The following is a 16,785-nucleotide window of genomic DNA, read 5'->3' as shown; positions in this document are numbered from 1 at the left end:
CTTCCACCAGATGTCCCACCAATGTGGCCCTTTTGCATTTCCTGATGTCCGCCCATCATCAAGTCATCCATATAAAAGAAACTGCAACTAGAACGACCTTCAATCAGTCACACTACCAACTCCAAGTAAGACCAACATTGAAGGACTTTGACATTCACGACAGAGTCAACCTTGCCCTTTCTTGCGGCAATTCTCTCATCGTCTTCAACCTTTGGTTGTGCTGATGGCAAAATAGCAGTCTGATCCTAACCTGACTTGGATATCGCTGGGACAGTTCCTAAATAGCGTGCTACGTATCAGTGTTATGTGTCAGGGATTCCTCCCTGCACTGATTCACAACACCCATTAATCAGCATGAGGAATAATGTAAGATCAAGAACAAATCTTCTCTAAATACATCTTTATGTACAATTTATTCCAAGTGAAATACGCCACGAAATTAATAAATTACAAATCACAGTACATTGTGGTTGTCAAACCTGTTGGCATTACAAGTTACATCACTGGTTTCTTGTGTCATGTGTCACTTCAACTAATCTAGGAAACCTAGACCACAATCAAAATAAATATAAAATGTGATTTACATCAACAGATAAAACTAGTATAATGTGAGTTCGTAGTAAACCCATCTTCCCATCCAGACAGCCTAGCCCATTTGCACTGACTTATACTCTATTTGAGACAGGATGGTACATTAAGTCACAAGGAGTCTTCTCAACTTCTTCAATAAGGTTGTGCAGTCGTGACGGCGGCAAGTGAGCTGAATGGCATCTTAAAAACCTGCTGTGCACACAACTTATACATTCAAGCTACAACATGTGTTTTGAAATCGTATTGCATCTTAAGACATTTCCCAAATATGGAAAAGATCTGGACGGAATTACATCAATTATACTTGAAAACAGAGCTGAATTGTACGAAGCATCAAATATCTTCCTCTTTGAGGTAGCAAACTTTAGGGCCCTACAGGCATAATTTCCATATTTTTTTCATACTTCACATAGGCACCAAGAAAATTTGATAGAATTTAATCTTGAAAGAAAATAAAGTCAGTGTCGACAGAAGTATAGAAAAAAATATGGAATAAAATACACAAGCCATCTCAACTTTATTTCTTCACGCAGAGTAACATAATAGACATTTTCTGATGCATCATTCTGGATGATGTTCAAGTCTTTGGTTTCGATCGTAAGATAACAATCAGTTTTATGAAGGTGAATGTCACTTTATCGAGTAGTTGTGTTAAATTGCATAAAGTAAGCGGCGGTCGGAGGATTTGTGTAAACTTCCTTGTCAAGGAATTCTTTATGCGACTCCTGTTCTGCTCCGAGTCGTTGGTTGTCGTCAACAAATTGTTTGTTGAGTTCCCTTGCCGCTCGTTCCTTCTCTCGTTCGAGAAGTAGCGCTGCCCTGGCGTGTGCGATTCTCTGGTCCTCCCATTCCTTGTCACGGAGGGCCTCTTCTTGCTTCAAACGCTGCGGAACAGAAACAACAAATACATGTATTATGTTTTATGATACACTGAAGTCAAAGGGGTTTGGACAGATGTTGTAAAAAACAAGGATGATCTCAACCAACATGTGACAAGAAGTGGCGTTGGAAAATCTTGGAGAAAGAAAAGATCTGGAAGGGGATAAAGAACCATCCTGAAAAAATCGGATGGATTTCAATCACTATCTAGACTGATTACAACAGTACACCTCAATATAAGACAGGATTGATAATATTTTTTGCCACCTAACAGATTTTCAGAAATTTAACTGCCACTAACAAATGGACAGTCGTCCGAAAAATCAAAGCAAAGACCTACCGCGTTTTCTTTCATTTGATTCAACTGGGTCTGTTTGATATCTTCCAGCTGTTGTGGGTTCATTCCTTTCCATCTGTCTGTGATCACGCGGTGCGCACCAAACGCGCTCTGGGCAACCGCAGGATTCTCTGTCAAGATGTCGCCAAAAACATGATTGGCGATTTCTGTCGCGTTGTCATCCTCCTGTTGTTGTTTGTGAAGGCGTTGTTTCTCTGCATTTTCTCTTGCCTGAAAACGATGCAGAGATCAGATGAAATATTGTTATGACAATAAGGTGAAGAAGAAACCGTGGCAACCTGAAGTCATAATAAAGGAAACGATGACTTACCATGTGAGAAGTTGAAACTGAGTATAAAGTTAAGTGTCAAGTTTTGGCAGGCTGTGCATTTTCGGGCTTTCCACAAACAAATAATACATACCAAAGCATTGTTGTAATCAGCCTGGGCGCAATCCATAGCCTTCCTGCACTGTTCTTCAGCCCGCTGTAGGTCCATGGCTCTCTCATCCAGCTCACGCATTTTAAGTTCATAGAGTCGGTCCGCTTCCTTTTGTCGCATTCGTGCTGCCTCCTTTTCCCGCGCTTGCTGCTCAGCCCATTCCCTGTGCTGCTCTCCCATGAATTTTGACCGAGCCTTCTGGTTGAGATCCTCCCCATCAAATTTCTGCATACTCGAGATGCCGCATCGTGGATCGTCGTCATGGACACGCGCTGGTTTATCTTTTTTCAAATAATCTGGATCGTAAAGATCCCATTCCCTGCGACTGTTAGGTTGCTGATGAAGTGCTCTGAATTCATTTAATGCCATGTTTAATTGTGAGACATCATGTTGCTGTCTTTTCTCCAAAAGTTCAGCAATCTGGTCAGCACGGATCAAGTCATGGGCTGCAATCAAAAAGGAAAAGTTATTTTCAGGAAATTTCATTTCAAGTTCTATTCTGAAGACAACCAACAGTGACACCAAATATGAATATCATTCTGTAAGGTCACTAGCCCAAATAGACGACGTCAAAGTGAGTGATGTCAGTGTCACTTTAGATCAAAATGAGCTGTCTCTGACAGGGGTCATGTGTTTTGCAGAGTATCTACTATCTTGTTGCACTCTACACGTTCTTTCTCAGAATTGAGAATACTCACCAAATGCTTCATGTCTTCGACGCTCATATTCTTCCATTTGTTGTTTATCTTTCTTTTGTTGATCAATTGCGTCAAGGTCAACCTGAAGAAGGAAATTTGAAATGAGATTAATGCATCAAGCCATTTAAGGCCATACCTGTGAGAAGTTGACAAATCTGCATTGCAGACAGACACAAACAACATGTACATGTCTCTTGTTGGTGCATGCTCATGTAGCAATAATGCATCCTACGCTACACTACATTACAGTGTGTGCTGTGTGCATGTGAATGTGACAGTGATGTCACTCACCCCAATGATCCTCGTTTTTGCATTGAAAATCCTGCTTTTTCGTTGACTTTCCATGTTCCGGCGGCGCTCAATGGCAGCCGCCTCTTTATAGTCGACGGGTAAATCGAGTTTGTACATCTTATTTTCTGTCTTGATGGCCTAAATCAGAAGAAAATATGGCCTTGTGATAAGAACATGAACACAGCTCAGCCTGTGATATTTGTTGCTACGCGTCGTCAAGCAATATCGAAAGAAGTGAATGTAAACAAAAATTTGATTAGACAAAATAATATTTTTAAGTTTGTTAAAAATTATAGACTTGATAGTAATCAAGAAAATGATACATGCACTTTGATGATATCTCAAATTTGGTAATGTATATCCAGTTATTTGTTTTTTAGATATTCAACCTCGCCCTAAATCATTTTAGTTCCATTCTTTTCTCGCAGCTGGCGCGCAAGTACAAATAGTTACAGGGTGTTTCAAAAACATGTCCTTCGAACTTTTTTATACATGTTATACAGGGTGTTTCATAATTTTGTCTCATGCAAGTTGATTGACAGCTAGTGCCTCAGCTATGTTACAATCCATTTGGAGTCATGTGGCATTGGAAGAGTCAAGTCGAGATGTGCATCTTGGTCAGCCAGTGTCAGCAACACCATACACTACACCTCTACCACTCTTGGGATTCTAAAATATGTGCAATGTAGACAGGCGCAGTAGTATAAGATAAGAAATTCTGCTTTGCCTGGGAAAATTGTTGGTGCAATAGGGACTGTAAGACTGGACTATTTTGAAGCTTCTTGCTACCTATGTCTTTGATGAAGACTCATGTTGTGACTCCTGACCTGGTTGATAGGTTGTGACTATGTCTCCAACAGAGTGGTTGCACATGTTACCGTATTGTAAAAGATATTTGTCATAGACACAAAGTCATTGAAAATTCTGTTTAACTTCTGATAAGATCCCTCCAGTAGGATTCCAGCAGGATGTTCTAACGTTTTTTAAACACTAAAGGACACAAATCTTTTAACACCTTTGTACATTTTATTCACAAGTCCACCTATTAACACAAACTGCCATTGATTAAAGACCTCAGAGAATTTCATACAGACGGACAAAAAATGTAAGGGTGAAAGCAACGCTGTCATTTTCTAAGAGCTTCACCAATACAACATTGCTTGAGAATGTGATAACATGAGGAGTTGACACAATGTTAAAGGATGAACCAATGGAAGGTTCACATTTTGCAATCAAGTCACAGTCTGAAGACCTTCTCTACTATTTCAAGCCTATTCACAAAATGAAATTAATTGTCCTAGCTTACAGAAAACTCAATTAAACGGGCCATTTCCATTGATTTTCGTTTGGTTGTGCTACGAGTGGTTCCCAGGCTTTCCAACGCAGCATCTTCCTAGCCAAGATAAGCTCTCGCTCAGCCTGCAAATAAAATGAAGTTGTATTGCATGTATCTTGGGATTCTGATTGTGACATTGTCCTCTCATAAAGCCAATTTGAGATGAATGGAAATCATTAATCAAACACCACGGAAACTCTCACCATACACTTACAACAATAAGGATGATTCAACTGATCTTTCGATTACAACAGGGGTCATAATGGCTCCTTCTTTTGTTCTATTTGGTTGGCCTAATTCTCTGCTCTGATGAATTTTTTTGCCTTGCCCCGAAATTCCTTAGTGTCACTGTCAATCCCTTGACCTACCTGCAATATAAGCTCCTCTGCTTGTCCACAGTTTATCTGATCCTCCACCTGTTTCATGTCATTTTGCTGAAAGAAGAATAATCATCACTTTTGAAAGTAACTTTTTTGCAAAGGGAGTGACTGAAAGTCTGATTTTCTAAATCACAAGTTCCCTCCTGCAGACGAAAGTAAAGAAGGCTACACTGATAATTGAGTATTGTGACATACTGTAAAATTATTTTTCAGATTCCCTATACACTTACCGAATTGACCACACTCAATCTGCTTTGAACTATTTTCTGTGTGTGTTTTCTGTACGCTGCATTGTCTGGCATCTTCTCCAATGTTCGTAGAGTTTTATCGTACAAGACTTTCAAGGTCTGAATAACGAAAATGATACAAAAATTCTACATAAAATCTTTGACATATTGAAAATCATGATAATGATCCAATTCACAATGAAAGTACCTCAAAAGTGTTCACAGAACCCCAAACCCAACCATACATAGCAATTTTATGTTGATTGACGTTCGTGCGATCTCACCTTATGTGGGTGTTTGGCAACTTCAAGGCCAGTAAGGCCAGTAGTCTGAAGAAAAGGAAAGAAAAAAAATTATTATTAACACTGCAACGATTGTTATCTTCTATATAACTATAGGGACCATCTCAAAAATGCTGATACCCAGGCATCCAGGGGCTAAAATTAGAAGAGACACCCTGAAAATGTGTTGAGGGCAGGGTAAGCCTACAGCATTTTTGAGATGCCCCCCGGCCAAAAATATACGATAGTAGGCATGTAGGACCAAATTTCTTGATTAACAACAGCCATTCATGTACTTGCAAATGCCTTAAATGTGCATTGAACATAGCAGAACATTCTGACCGGAAAAAAATTTCGCAAATTTAAAGAAATCAGCATTTGTGATAGGAAAAGAGGAAATAATCGGACCTTTTTCAACAATCCACGAGCGGCCATTTTGTTTTGGAAGGTCGTCTGCAACCTCGTCCGTCGGTAAATTTATCGATGGATCGAGGTTGGCTTACGCAAAAAATGCATGACGTCATTGTTTTCGTAATTTAGAATTTCGCCGAAGATTGCCACATTTGCAATCATATTTTGGTTGGAAGAAGAGCCCTTATTTCCTTATTTTTCAAGGTATTTGACGATGACATGTTCTGATTCCCCGATTTATTGATCAACCTAGTATCATAGCTCGTGTTCAACTGTTGTTTCATTTCTAATGAAGACCTATTCACTAAAGATTTTAGTTTCAAATGATGACAATTCTTGTCTTGTGCACTATACTTTACTACTATCATTATCAATCATGTGACTATACAGTACACTGTCATGACAGTGACTGTCACTGACTGTCTGCTCCCTTAAGGCTCAGGCTGAACGAACCCAATCATGTCAACTATTGCTGTGTTACGTCGCATACATAATCTGTTTGATCACACCCATGCTGCTCCCGAAAATAACCCTATAAAACGCAGCCTAAACCCAAGTCTGAAGACAGATAGAGACCCAAAGTTGGTGTACCTCAACCTATCCTCAGTAAAAGGGAGTTCTTTGCCAGATGCTATTACATGTATATAAATCTACCTGAGCAACTGTAGTTACTACTCACGCTTGTTAGCTATGATTGGAGTTAATAAAATAGAATGTTTAAGCAGGGAGGCAGTGCTGCTTGAAACCGATCTTATAGGCTGATGAATACTACATCTAGTAAACTGCTGATTTACGTCATTCAAGGTCTGTTCTCATTCAGCTAATTATGACGTCTGTGCATTCATGTCTCAATTCAGATTGTATTTTGAAGAAGACCCTCGTGCCAGTACGGATTCCATTTCAAGATGCCACCTATATCTGGGGATCCAGCTGCCCTGATTCAGCAAGAGACAGCTGTCAATCATGTTGTTGTCTTCACGTTATCTGACTGTGCTTTTAGCAAAAAGGTAAACGTTGCAAATTTCTGAAAGCCAGGCCTGCGATACAGCAAAGCTGTGGCCTGATCACAGGTTTTAAGAATTAAGCATCTTGACGGCATCCTTTTGTCTTGGCAATTGCACGTAGGTTCTAGGTTGCCGACAAAGCAATAAGTGAAGACCGATGGCTTTCCTCCCAGCAGTTCTTCATTTTCATTGGACGTTTCTTTTTAGGTGAAAGCTCTACTTGAATCGTTGAATGTCAACTTCAGAGCTGTTGATCTTGATGCTTCTGGTGAGTGGTGTGTTTTGTAACAAAAGTTTTTATTTCAGAATGTTGTAGATTTTTTTATCTTCAAGATGTGAATCATTAAAGAATTGATCTTACTCTTACTGACCCACTCATAGTCATACCACCACATCCTAGGGTTCTCAGTAACCATGGTAACACTAAGAGGTGTTGATAACAGATCACGAATTGGAGCGTCTACGTACAACAATTTCAGTGTTGCCCACGATCGCTTGACTTTTTTTCTCAGTCTATCGTTCACACAATTTATGAGGGCGCAATTTCTTCTTCAGTGAATGGAGAAGGTATGCAGACAGCTCTCTCTACCTTAACGAAACAAGAGACAGCTCCATACGTCTTCATTGGTGGGAAGTTCATTGGTAAGTCCTTGTCCAAAATACCCTAGTCGAGTTGGAACAGAATGAGTAAGGCTCTCGGATGCAGTCAAATAAACCTAAGCATTTTCTGCACCATTGCAAAAAAGGGAGGCATTTTCTCAATTTACATGTATCCTTGTTATTTATAAAACATAAGTCTGAGTGGGACTGCTTCCAGTTTAAATAATCTACCTCCCCTATTCGGCCCAAACAAAGTCGGCTTTTTCTGGCATTCCCTGTGTATTTAGTTAACAGTACAGTCCCTATTGTGCCAAGGTTTTCCCAGCCAGCTCCAGCCCTGTTGACAGTACAGTCCCTATTGTGCCAAGGTTTTCCCAGCCAGCTCCAGCCCTGTTAACAGTACAGTCCCTATTGTGCCAAGGTTTTCCCAGCCAGCTCCAGCCCTGTTGACAGTACAGTCCCTATTGTGCCAAGGTTTTCCCAGCCAGCTCCAGCCCTGTTGACAGGGAGACTCTATCAGATTGGGTTCTTTTGGTCAATAAAACACGGTGCAGCAAATTCACGGACTGCTTTTAGGGCTTTGCAAAACATTCATGGGAGAAATTACTTATTGAGCTATTTGGCAAATATTGGAAAGTAGATCAATTAGATATTTATGATAAATTATGATATTTTTGATTAATTTGCACTTCTTCTTCCTGATCCATAAGCTCTCTCTGGCTTCAGTTTTCAAATAATACAATCTAACCCCCTCCCACCTTTCCGACCTCACCCAGGTTATTTGAATCCATAATGATAAAATGAGACCACGTTTGCAAAGTCAACATGCCAATGTCAAATCATCGTGTTACGAAATGGCCATTGTCATCCAACTCTGTTGATTAATATATTGGAAATCCATCAATTTATGATGAGGTCTTAATGGACACGAGCGCAGCATTCGTGCACCGGATGCCGGGCTGCTACCTGTGGCCTCCAAACCTTTGGGATGCGGTTTTCTCGAGATTGATACTGATAGGGGATCTCCGTACGAGTTTGGATGCTGTATGATTACAAGTTTTGACAGTGAAATAGGAGTATAGTGGTTCAGAGTGAAAGTGGTGATGGTGGATTTGCTGTGATGATAGAATTTGAAGGAGTTTGGATGATAGTTGGGAGTTAGTGTCAGTGTACCGGATCTAAGGCTTCTTGTTGTGACTTCTGGAACCTGGGGATGGGGGGGGGGGGGGGGTCTAGCAGTCCTGGTGACTTCAGGACCTGGTTATGTTAGGAGGCTTTGGAGGACTGGATACTATTGGAGTTCACAGGAAGTTTACTTGAGCGCAGCAGCAGTGCCAGGGATGGACTGCACGCTGCCACTTATGAGGTCTAGAATTGCTTTTTGGGTTCTTGGTTCTTGGTTCTGGGCCTCTGCTGGTATCCGAATACTAGTTCTGGGCCTGTGCTGGTGTCAGAATACTTGTTCTGGGCCTGTGCTGGTGTCAGAATACTTGTTCTGGGCCTGTGCTGGTATCCGAATACTAGTTCTGGGCCTGTGCTGGTGTCAGAATACTAGTTCTGGGCCTGTACATGGTCATGAGGCGAGTCACACCTCCCATGTTTTTGGTTTTTTTATGGACTTGGTCCACAGTGGGGGTGAAGGCAAGTCAAGGGAGGCCATCTTAGGGTCCTATTTACAACTATCTTAAGGACTAGAGAGATAATAAGGGAGATGTCGTCACTGGGGTCTAATCTGGATGGGTCTGGAAAGTTGGGACCACACCCAAAGGTACAAAACAAAGCAGGGAGGTAGTCGAAGGGAGGATACCTTTTGTTAGTTCTTGCCAGCGTATTGGATGGTGAGGTTGGGAAATCTTTCTGATGAAAGAATGGCTAATCATTACTATCATTACGCTTGTGTTTTTCATCATTTTGAGTCGTCAGACTCAGACACTGAGGGTAAGTTATTATCCTCGACCCTTTTTCTTACTTTGGACAATTTACCTCTTAGATTGTTTAAGCAAGCGTGGCACACATATGGGGAATAAAATTACCGGCAGTCGGCACGAAGTTCCCAGGTTCAGTTCTTGGTTGGTTCAGGTTTCCACTTGGTTGACTCACGGTTTTCTCCTTCGCATGAGCTGTGCACTCCTCCAACCAGGATCACCCAAATAAGGTCTGAAGATCAAGCCCCCCCCCCCCACATGTAGCAATGCTGGTGTATGTGTAGGCGAGGTATTTGTGATGCCAGTCAGATGTAAATCGAGTCGATTTGAGCAAAATGATTTATATAACATTGAATGTGAGGGGTAAAACTATTCTGTTCAGATGATGGATTGCTCATTGTGGTGGACTGGTTCTTTCAGGATTGAGTGTTGAAAATGATTAATGACTGGAATGATATCTAATCAAAATAAGCTGGACAGCAGATGTATGTGCACGTTAGGTTTATAGAAGTGTAATTGTTGCTATCAGGAACATGATTTATTATTGGAAAATATGACATTACCTAACGTCAACATTGATTGGTGTATTGGAGGAACGTGGTGACTGAAATGTGTTGGGGACAGACTTTTTACTCAAATAGTGTTGAATAATGAATATCCAGAGCGCTGGCAGCACAATGGCAGTCTACTTATCGGAATAACATGTATCGGCGATTGGTTTCTCGTAGACCCCGGCCATTCAGGAGTAAGGGAAATGGCGAGATGGGCAATCAGTGCTCGTGTAAAATCATCAAAGTCCTCAATCAAGAGTCTCCATCTCCTCACACAGGTGATGCCAATAGTTTGCTGCAGCTCAACGCCGACAACAAACTCATCGGATTAATCGAGCAAAACCACGCGGACAGTGCAAAGTATGATTACGACTTGATTGTGATTGGTGGAGGATCAGGTGGCTTGGCCGCCTCGAAGGTAAGTCAGTTTTTTCCAGCAAAAAACATCCGTGAACAGATGTTGGTTTTCTGTGGTCCTTGATGATTGTTTACCATCACCATGGTAACTGTGTCAACTGTGTTGACATTGAGAACAGTGGCATAGTGGTTTGACTTAGAGCGTCACACTCATAATCAGGAGGTCTTGGGTTCATAATTGATGTATTGTCCTTGTGTCGAGACAGTGGGGTGGATTACTCAACAATGACGCATCTTTCTATAATTCTTTTTTTTTTCAACTTTGCCTTGCAGGAAGCTGCGGACCTTGGAGCCAAGGTGGCGCTACTGGACTATGTTGTACCTTCTCCGCTCGGCACAACATGGGGTAAGTGTGCGCTGCACAGTTCTAATATAAAAGGAAATCAACTGATCACAAAATCAAAATTTTGACTGAAGTCTCAAGGTGTCATTTTAAATCTTATTATAAAACCACATTTCTCCTTGGCACTGTTTTTCCGAATTTTCTATTCTTCTTATTTCAATTCTGTGTGTGACGAAAAATGTTCATCTTTGTTATTAGAAGAAATCAATGGGACCCAAACTGGTCAAATCTTATTATACGCTGCTTTGGTATTGAATTAATTGGAGACACGAAGCTACTGTATTCTTCTCAGTAACCAATACATCTTTGATTGATTATAACCACGTTCTGAAAGGAGGGTGTTGCCATTACCGATCAAATGAGGCCATCCACGCTTCGTTTTTGCGATCCATAGATAGTTAATTAGCGTGGACGAGATGGCCGGTTTTAATATCCTGTCATCACTGTCAGTAATAACCTTTATGGATTAACCAAGCATGTATTACACAACTATATTGTCCTAACATCACTGTGGGTTTTCTTGTGTAGGGTTAACACAGAAATTCATCAATGATATGTCACTTTCATATGCCGTCCAAATTGATTTCAGGACTTGGTGGAACGTGCGTGAATGTTGGATGTATTCCAAAGAAGCTGATGCACACTGCTGCTATAATGGGTACGTTTTGAATCCATCGTACGGTCCCCAGAGGTCGTGTAGGTCACCAGAGGTCATGTAGGTCACCAGAGGACATTTCAGTGGGATGGAGTCTGCAAGATATCCTTCTCAATAGTCTTCTACATTCTCAATACATAATGAAGGCTATGGGCTTTGTCCATGTTTGCACTTTCTTGAAAGTAATGTCGTCTGCTCCAGTATGGCCATGGCTAAAGTCCCACCAAGGGTTGATTTATTTTATTCTCAATCATTGTTGACTTTTTGTAGGGCACAATTTGGAGGACGCGAAACATTTTGGCTGGGAATATTCAGAACATGGTAAGAAGCTGAGTCAATCGTGTTTCAGTAAAACTACGGCCGTCTCTTTGAAGGAGCCGCCAAGTAACGTGTTCAGTTGGATTTGACAATTTGTATCATCACGCTATGTGATTTCTTGGTTGGGAAAATTGTGTTTTTACTGTATATAAGACAAACCCAATCAGGAGATTAGATTACAGTGGTTAATCCGGGGGGGAAATTTCAACCAAGTGCCAAGAGATCTTTCGTCAGTTGGGTTTGAAACAGACAATAGTGGCAGCACTGGTGAAAAGAGTTCCTTACTGATGTTTCTTGATATTTTCAGTGAAACACAACTGGGAAACCATGAAAGATAACATTCAGTCGTACATCAAGTCCTTGAACTGGGGTTACAGGGTTCAGTTACGGAGTCGGAAAGTCACATACCTTAACGCGCTTGGAGAAATGATTGGACCACATACAGTAAAGGTACGGAGATAGTAGGAACAGCTCAAGTCTCGTTCAAGGGAGAGGAGCTCCGGAGGTCAATGGGGAGGCTGATGCTCTCTAAGAATCTGCAAGGAATCCAGACTCTCTCTTTATGTACTACTGGACAGGTTTTTCTAGTTCTTATACAGTCACTGCATGAATGAACTCCAAGCAGCTAAGTTAGAAATTTGCTTTGGTAGTTTTAAGTAAAATATCGGTAATCCACAACTCCCCTGCAATGTTTACTTTATGATTCATGCTCTTTCCAGACGACGAATAAGAAGGGTGTGACTACTGAAGTATCCAGCCGGTTCATTCTTATCGCGACTGGCATGCGGCCGCGGTATCCAGATATTCCAGGGGCAAAGGAGTACGGTGTAACAAGGTCAGTTCTCTATTGTGGTCCTGTGATAATAATATGTGGTTCACAGAAACAATGATAAACTTGGTCTTGTGTTCTTGCTCAGATGAGCTGTTTGGTAGCTGGGACAATCACCAGAAGCCTTCGACTAACCACCCTGTCTCTTTAATCAAGCGATACTTGTCTGTTTCAGTGATGATCTCTTCTCACTTGACTACTGCCCCGGCAAGACGTTGGTCATCGGAGCGTCATACGTAGCTCTCGAATGTGCCGGTTTCTTGGCCGGGATTGGACTCGATGTGACGGTGATGGTTCGGTCGATCCTTCTCCGAGGATTTGATCAACAGATGGCAGGGACGATCGGAGACTATATGAAAAACCATAACGTGAAGTTCATCCGTCCTTGTGTACCGACGATGGTGAGTACATCGTCACACTGCATTTTCTTTATACTTTCTTGAGAGAAGCAGAAGACCCAATCCATGAAATTTTCAAAGCAAAAAGTTGAATGAAGTAGTAGACTGCTTTGGCTTTCTTGGTGAACTGCTGTCGTTGATTTGGGCTTTTACAAGTCTCCACAGTCTCCACTTCCCCTTGTTTTGAAATGGCTGCATAGAAATGAATCAAGTAATATTCTCCTGTCTATCTCTCAGATTGAGCAGCTTGAACCAGGAAAACCCGGGCGATTGCGGGTGACGTCCAAAATGCAGGATAGCGGGGACGCAGTCGTCGGTGAATATAACACAGTGAGTATACCAGTCCTTGACCTCCATCAGTTTCAAAGTCAATGTGGCTCTTTAACACATTCAGCGCCATCTGACGTAGATCTATGTCACTTTTTCTCCTGAGAGACATACATGTATAACGTGTGGTCCCTGCTCAATTTTAACTCGTTTTTCATTTCAGGTTTTATTTGGTATTGGACGTGATGCATGTACCGCGGGTATCGGGCTGGAGGGCGTGGGGGTTCAGTTGAACCCAAAGTAAGTCACTGTGTTTATAGTTGGTAGGAATTAGAATACTTTGTTATGATTGTAAATCATTGTATTTCTATTGCCTGTTGGCAGATTTGAACAGCTTTTCGACCTCAAGTGATATAATATTAACCATTTCGATAACCGTGGCTGATCTTTTTAACGTTTCATCTTCTTTCACAACTTCAGAAATGGAAAAGTGATAGCTAAAAATGAGCAGTCCAGTATTCCTCACATCTATGCAATCGGTGATATTCTGGATGGGAAATTGGAGCTGACGCCTGTAGCCATCCAAGCGGGGCGTCTGCTCGCAAAAAGACTGTTTGGCGGCCAGACCGCTCAGTGCGATTACCGTAATGTGCCAACAACCGTGTTCACTCCGCTGGAGTACGGCTGTGTTGGTTACAGTGAGGAGGAGGCAGTGGCCGAGTTTGGGGCTGAGAATCTTGAGGCAAGTACTTGCAGCGCTATCATCAGGGCATTTCATCCTTTAAGAAGCAAACTTGTTGTTGGGTGTCATGGCTTTTTGTGATTCTTCAAAATCACTTCTAAATTGACTTGTTATCATCATATTTACAGGTTTACCATGGGAACTTGTGGCCCCTTGAGTGGACGGTTGCACACCGAGAAGAAAGCGTCTGCTACGTCAAATTAATCTGCGTGATATCTGAGCAGGTAACGATCCTCGATTTCATTCCATGTTTATATCTTCCCAACCCATCGACTAGCAGACGACATGCACTGACTACATTTGCTCAAGAACGGAAATGTTTGTTGAAAAATATTTGAAGAAAAGTTGATTGTATCAACCATCTGAAGAAAGTTTCTTCAAATTTGTTTCTTCATTTGCTTCCAAAATATTTTGTTTCAAGAAAATGGCACGAGCGGCTGATCATGCCTGAACCATACAGACGGCTAATTGTCTTGTCTTCGTTTCTAGGAGAGAGTGATAGGACTCCACGTAGCAGGACCAAATGCGGGTGAGATCACCCAGGGTTACGCACTCGGTATCAAGATGGGAGCGACGAAGGCTGACTTCGATAACCTCATCGGAATACATCCCACTGTTGCCGAGGTCTTTACAACCATGACCGTGACAAAACGGTCGGGCGCAGACTTCAAGCAGGCTGGTTGCTGAGGTTAATCACCTACTGTTGCCAAATAAGGTCTGCTTGTTGAGCCTGCTTGAAATTGCGCTAGGGTAAATTGAGAGATGTTATTTTGTCTAACATTAAAGGTGCACTGTGTTCAATTTGACTCCTCAAGAGCACTCCAGTGCACTATAACCGGCAGCAAACATGATTACAGACTCACGAGACTGAATACAGTGCGCCTCTAAAGCCTAAAACATTACGTCGTTTCACTTTCTTACCAGCGTACTTATACTATTTGTATAACTGTGATATTCGAGCTTGGTTCCTCGCAGACTTTTGCAACAGTAGGTAATTAAAAACATATGGTGTGAATATGGTACACTAAGTCCTTGGATGGCACAAATCTGCCTGCCTAGCTCCTCCCTATGGTCTACCTTCAATATCCACATGCCACCAGACTTCAATAAATTTCAATTCATCTTCAGACTGGAACCATATTTTCATGCGCATGAAAGGTTTTCTCTTTGTGCCATATTCACACCATGACAGGAGAGCGTCGGCCCATTAGGTATGTGTATCTACCCGTATGACGGTCTATCTCAGAAACTCATTAGAGTGGGGTAGGCCTGATGGTGCTGGGCCGGGGCTCTCACTCTTTCATTTCAATACAGGACATGATACACAATATCAGGTCCTATTCTTTGTGGCGATTTATATCCTTGGAAAAATCATTCGAAGCGTTTCCGTGACTGGGTAGATTTCGTTAGTCTGATCATTTTTTACACCATTTATTTCGTAATTGGGGCCCAAGTCAAGAAAAGTGCAAAAATATAATGCGTGAAAATGTCTCAGGTTTATAGTAGAAATCAGGTCATTGGTCAATCTGTTACTTCATGGCAAAACAGTGGTAATTCTTTCAAGATTTTAACCCATGGCCTCCTGATTATGAGCTCAGCTCTCAAACTACTATGCCACAGGTCGCCCCAATGCATGCTAGATTTTGTCGTGTTTCTAATGTCATGTATTGACCTGTATAAATTGTTACTAGACGTCGGTGGTGGTCGCTTCGTATCACCTGACATGTTCAGCCATCTAATTATGTTGCTCAGTTAGAAATCTGTAGATTATCCCACCTTGTAAAGTAAAACCACCTGAAATCTCTATCGAAATGCTGTAAAGTCAGTCAGGTGCTGTTGCAGCTTCGAGGTGGCAGTTCTACATTTCTGTTTTACAAGTTTCACTTATGAAGTTATTAATTTGCTGTACAGATTATGAGTTACAGTTCCAGTGTAATAATCCAGTGTTCTTACTTCATCATGGTATCAAACACATGTTTATGATTCATATCATAGTGTTATCAAACTTTTGCGTATAAACATGTGCATGTACTGGTTTTGCTGACGCAATGAGACGGGTACACTCACTTCCTTGATTCATACTACACCAGGGCTTTGACCTCATTCTTTAGGGTGACAGGTGTTACAGAATATCTCTGTTCCTTGATGGTTCCAAATCTCTGGTCTACGAGACCTGTGCCCTTAAACCAGTCTGGATTGACCGTGGTGAGGCATTGGGATGCACCTTTAACATCCAGGTCTTCGCTGAGGGCTTAAAGTGCATCTGAAATACATGGACTTCAATATAACCTTGTGAGAAGGGACTCTACCAAGCAACAGAGACACGCTGTCCTCCTGTGAAGTGGTCAAAGCCTGTATTTCAATGTGCTAGTCTGTCAATGATGCAATTATTGCACTAAAGGACAACTTGTTAAATGTGCTCTTTTCAGCATGCCAATTTATGAGTGTCGTGCGTCGAGGATTTTGCCAAAAGTAGGAGACTATAGGATTGACGCACGAAGCTGATAAATGGGCATGCTCTACAGCGTCAGTGTAATATTCCAGTATTCTGACTTCATCATTGCATCAATCAAATGTCTATAATTCATATGATACATGTAGTGTTTTCAAACTTTTGCGGAAATGTGACAAATAAATATGATCGCGTAGAAACAATGACTTTTTCCTTTTCCCCAAGAATTGTAAAATGAAATGTGTTCCATCTTCCTGCTGGAGAGTTCTTTGGACATCTTCATTCATCCAGAGTCACCCACCCTGTCTCTGTCAATGGTGCCGAAGATGGAAGTGCCGGGCCAGCTTGTGGTACACAGTCAAACTGGATGGGTAATGCCTTCTATTTGTCTCAGTGAGTTCATTGACACTGTC

At 41.6% G+C, this 16,785-nt stretch overlaps 3 protein-coding genes across 3 annotated transcripts; 1 reads left to right on the top strand and 2 right to left on the bottom strand.

Annotated features, from left to right (window-relative positions):
* Positions 1-385: 385 nt before the first annotated feature.
* Positions 386-3,442, bottom strand: LOC135491490 (RIB43A-like with coiled-coils protein 2). Its single transcript, XM_064777386.1, has 5 exons — positions 3,237-3,442; positions 2,946-3,027; positions 2,230-2,693; positions 1,811-2,038; positions 386-1,475 (listed from the first exon to the last, which is right to left on the bottom strand). Exons 1-5 carry the CDS (start codon positions 3,351-3,353, stop codon positions 1,227-1,229), a joined length of 1,140 nt encoding a protein of 379 aa, XP_064633456.1. The 5' UTR covers positions 3,354-3,442; the 3' UTR covers positions 386-1,226.
* An 800-nt stretch (positions 3,443-4,242) lies between these two features.
* On the bottom strand, positions 4,243-5,918 carry LOC135491276 (NADH dehydrogenase [ubiquinone] 1 alpha subcomplex subunit 5-like). The gene is made up of 5 exons (XM_064777029.1): positions 5,869-5,918; positions 5,464-5,508; positions 5,183-5,299; positions 4,941-5,006; positions 4,243-4,655 (listed from the first exon to the last, which is right to left on the bottom strand). The coding sequence occupies exons 1-5, from the start codon at positions 5,893-5,895 to the stop codon at positions 4,554-4,556; spliced, it is 357 nt and encodes a 118-aa protein (XP_064633099.1). The 5' UTR covers positions 5,896-5,918; the 3' UTR covers positions 4,243-4,553.
* Positions 5,919-6,007: 89 nt separating this feature from the next.
* LOC135490842 (thioredoxin reductase 1, cytoplasmic-like) lies at positions 6,008-16,575 on the top strand. Its single transcript, XM_064776395.1, has 16 exons — positions 6,008-6,075; positions 6,729-6,878; positions 7,083-7,143; positions 7,431-7,517; positions 10,230-10,369; positions 10,642-10,714; positions 11,301-11,369; positions 11,637-11,687; positions 11,992-12,134; positions 12,404-12,519; positions 12,689-12,914; positions 13,149-13,241; positions 13,402-13,478; positions 13,659-13,920; positions 14,049-14,144; positions 14,410-16,575. The coding sequence occupies exons 2-16, from the start codon at positions 6,777-6,779 to the stop codon at positions 14,605-14,607; spliced, it is 1,794 nt and encodes a 597-aa protein (XP_064632465.1). The 5' UTR covers positions 6,008-6,075; positions 6,729-6,776; the 3' UTR covers positions 14,608-16,575.
* Positions 16,576-16,785: the final 210 nt, after the last annotated feature.

This window comes from Lineus longissimus, chromosome 7 (assembly GCF_910592395.1).
Source record: "Lineus longissimus chromosome 7, tnLinLong1.2, whole genome shotgun sequence".
Classification (NCBI taxonomy): Eukaryota; Metazoa; Nemertea; class Pilidiophora; order Heteronemertea; family Lineidae; genus Lineus; species Lineus longissimus.
This window is presented reverse-complemented; position numbering and strand designations above follow the sequence as displayed.

What these genes read in the sequence shown, in the direction of transcription:
- LOC135491490 (XM_064777386.1), bottom strand. Translation starts at nt 3,353, where the DNA reads ATGTACAAACTCGATTTACCCGTCGACTATAAAGAGGCGGCTGCCATT. An exon ending in TCGAAGACATGAAGCATTTG is followed by an intron (nt 2,694 to 2,945) that starts GTGAGTATTCTC and finishes TTTTGATTGCAG; the next exon opens with CCCATGACTTGATCCGTGCT. An exon ending in CTGATTACAACAATGCTTTG is followed by an intron (nt 2,039 to 2,229) that starts GTATGTATTATT and finishes CATCGTTTTCAG; the next exon opens with GCAAGAGAAAATGCAGAGAA.
- LOC135491276 (XM_064777029.1), bottom strand. Translation starts at nt 5,895, where the DNA reads ATGGCCGCTCGTGGATTGTTGAAAAAG. An exon ending in TTGCCAAACACCCACATAAG is followed by an intron (nt 5,300 to 5,463) that starts GTGAGATCGCAC and finishes TTCGTTATTCAG; the next exon opens with ACCTTGAAAGTCTTGTACGA. An exon ending in GATTGAGTGTGGTCAATTCG is followed by an intron (nt 5,007 to 5,182) that starts GTAAGTGTATAG and finishes TTCTTCTTTCAG; the next exon opens with CAAAATGACATGAAACAGGT.
- LOC135490842 (XM_064776395.1), top strand. Translation starts at nt 6,777, where the DNA reads ATGCCACCTATATCTGGGGATCCAGCTGCCCTGATTCAGCAAGAGACA. An exon ending in GTGGCTTGGCCGCCTCGAAG is followed by an intron (nt 10,370 to 10,641) that starts GTAAGTCAGTTT and finishes TTTGCCTTGCAG; the next exon opens with GAAGCTGCGGACCTTGGAGC. An exon ending in TCCGCTCGGCACAACATGGG is followed by an intron (nt 10,715 to 11,300) that starts GTAAGTGTGCGC and finishes AATTGATTTCAG; the next exon opens with GACTTGGTGGAACGTGCGTG.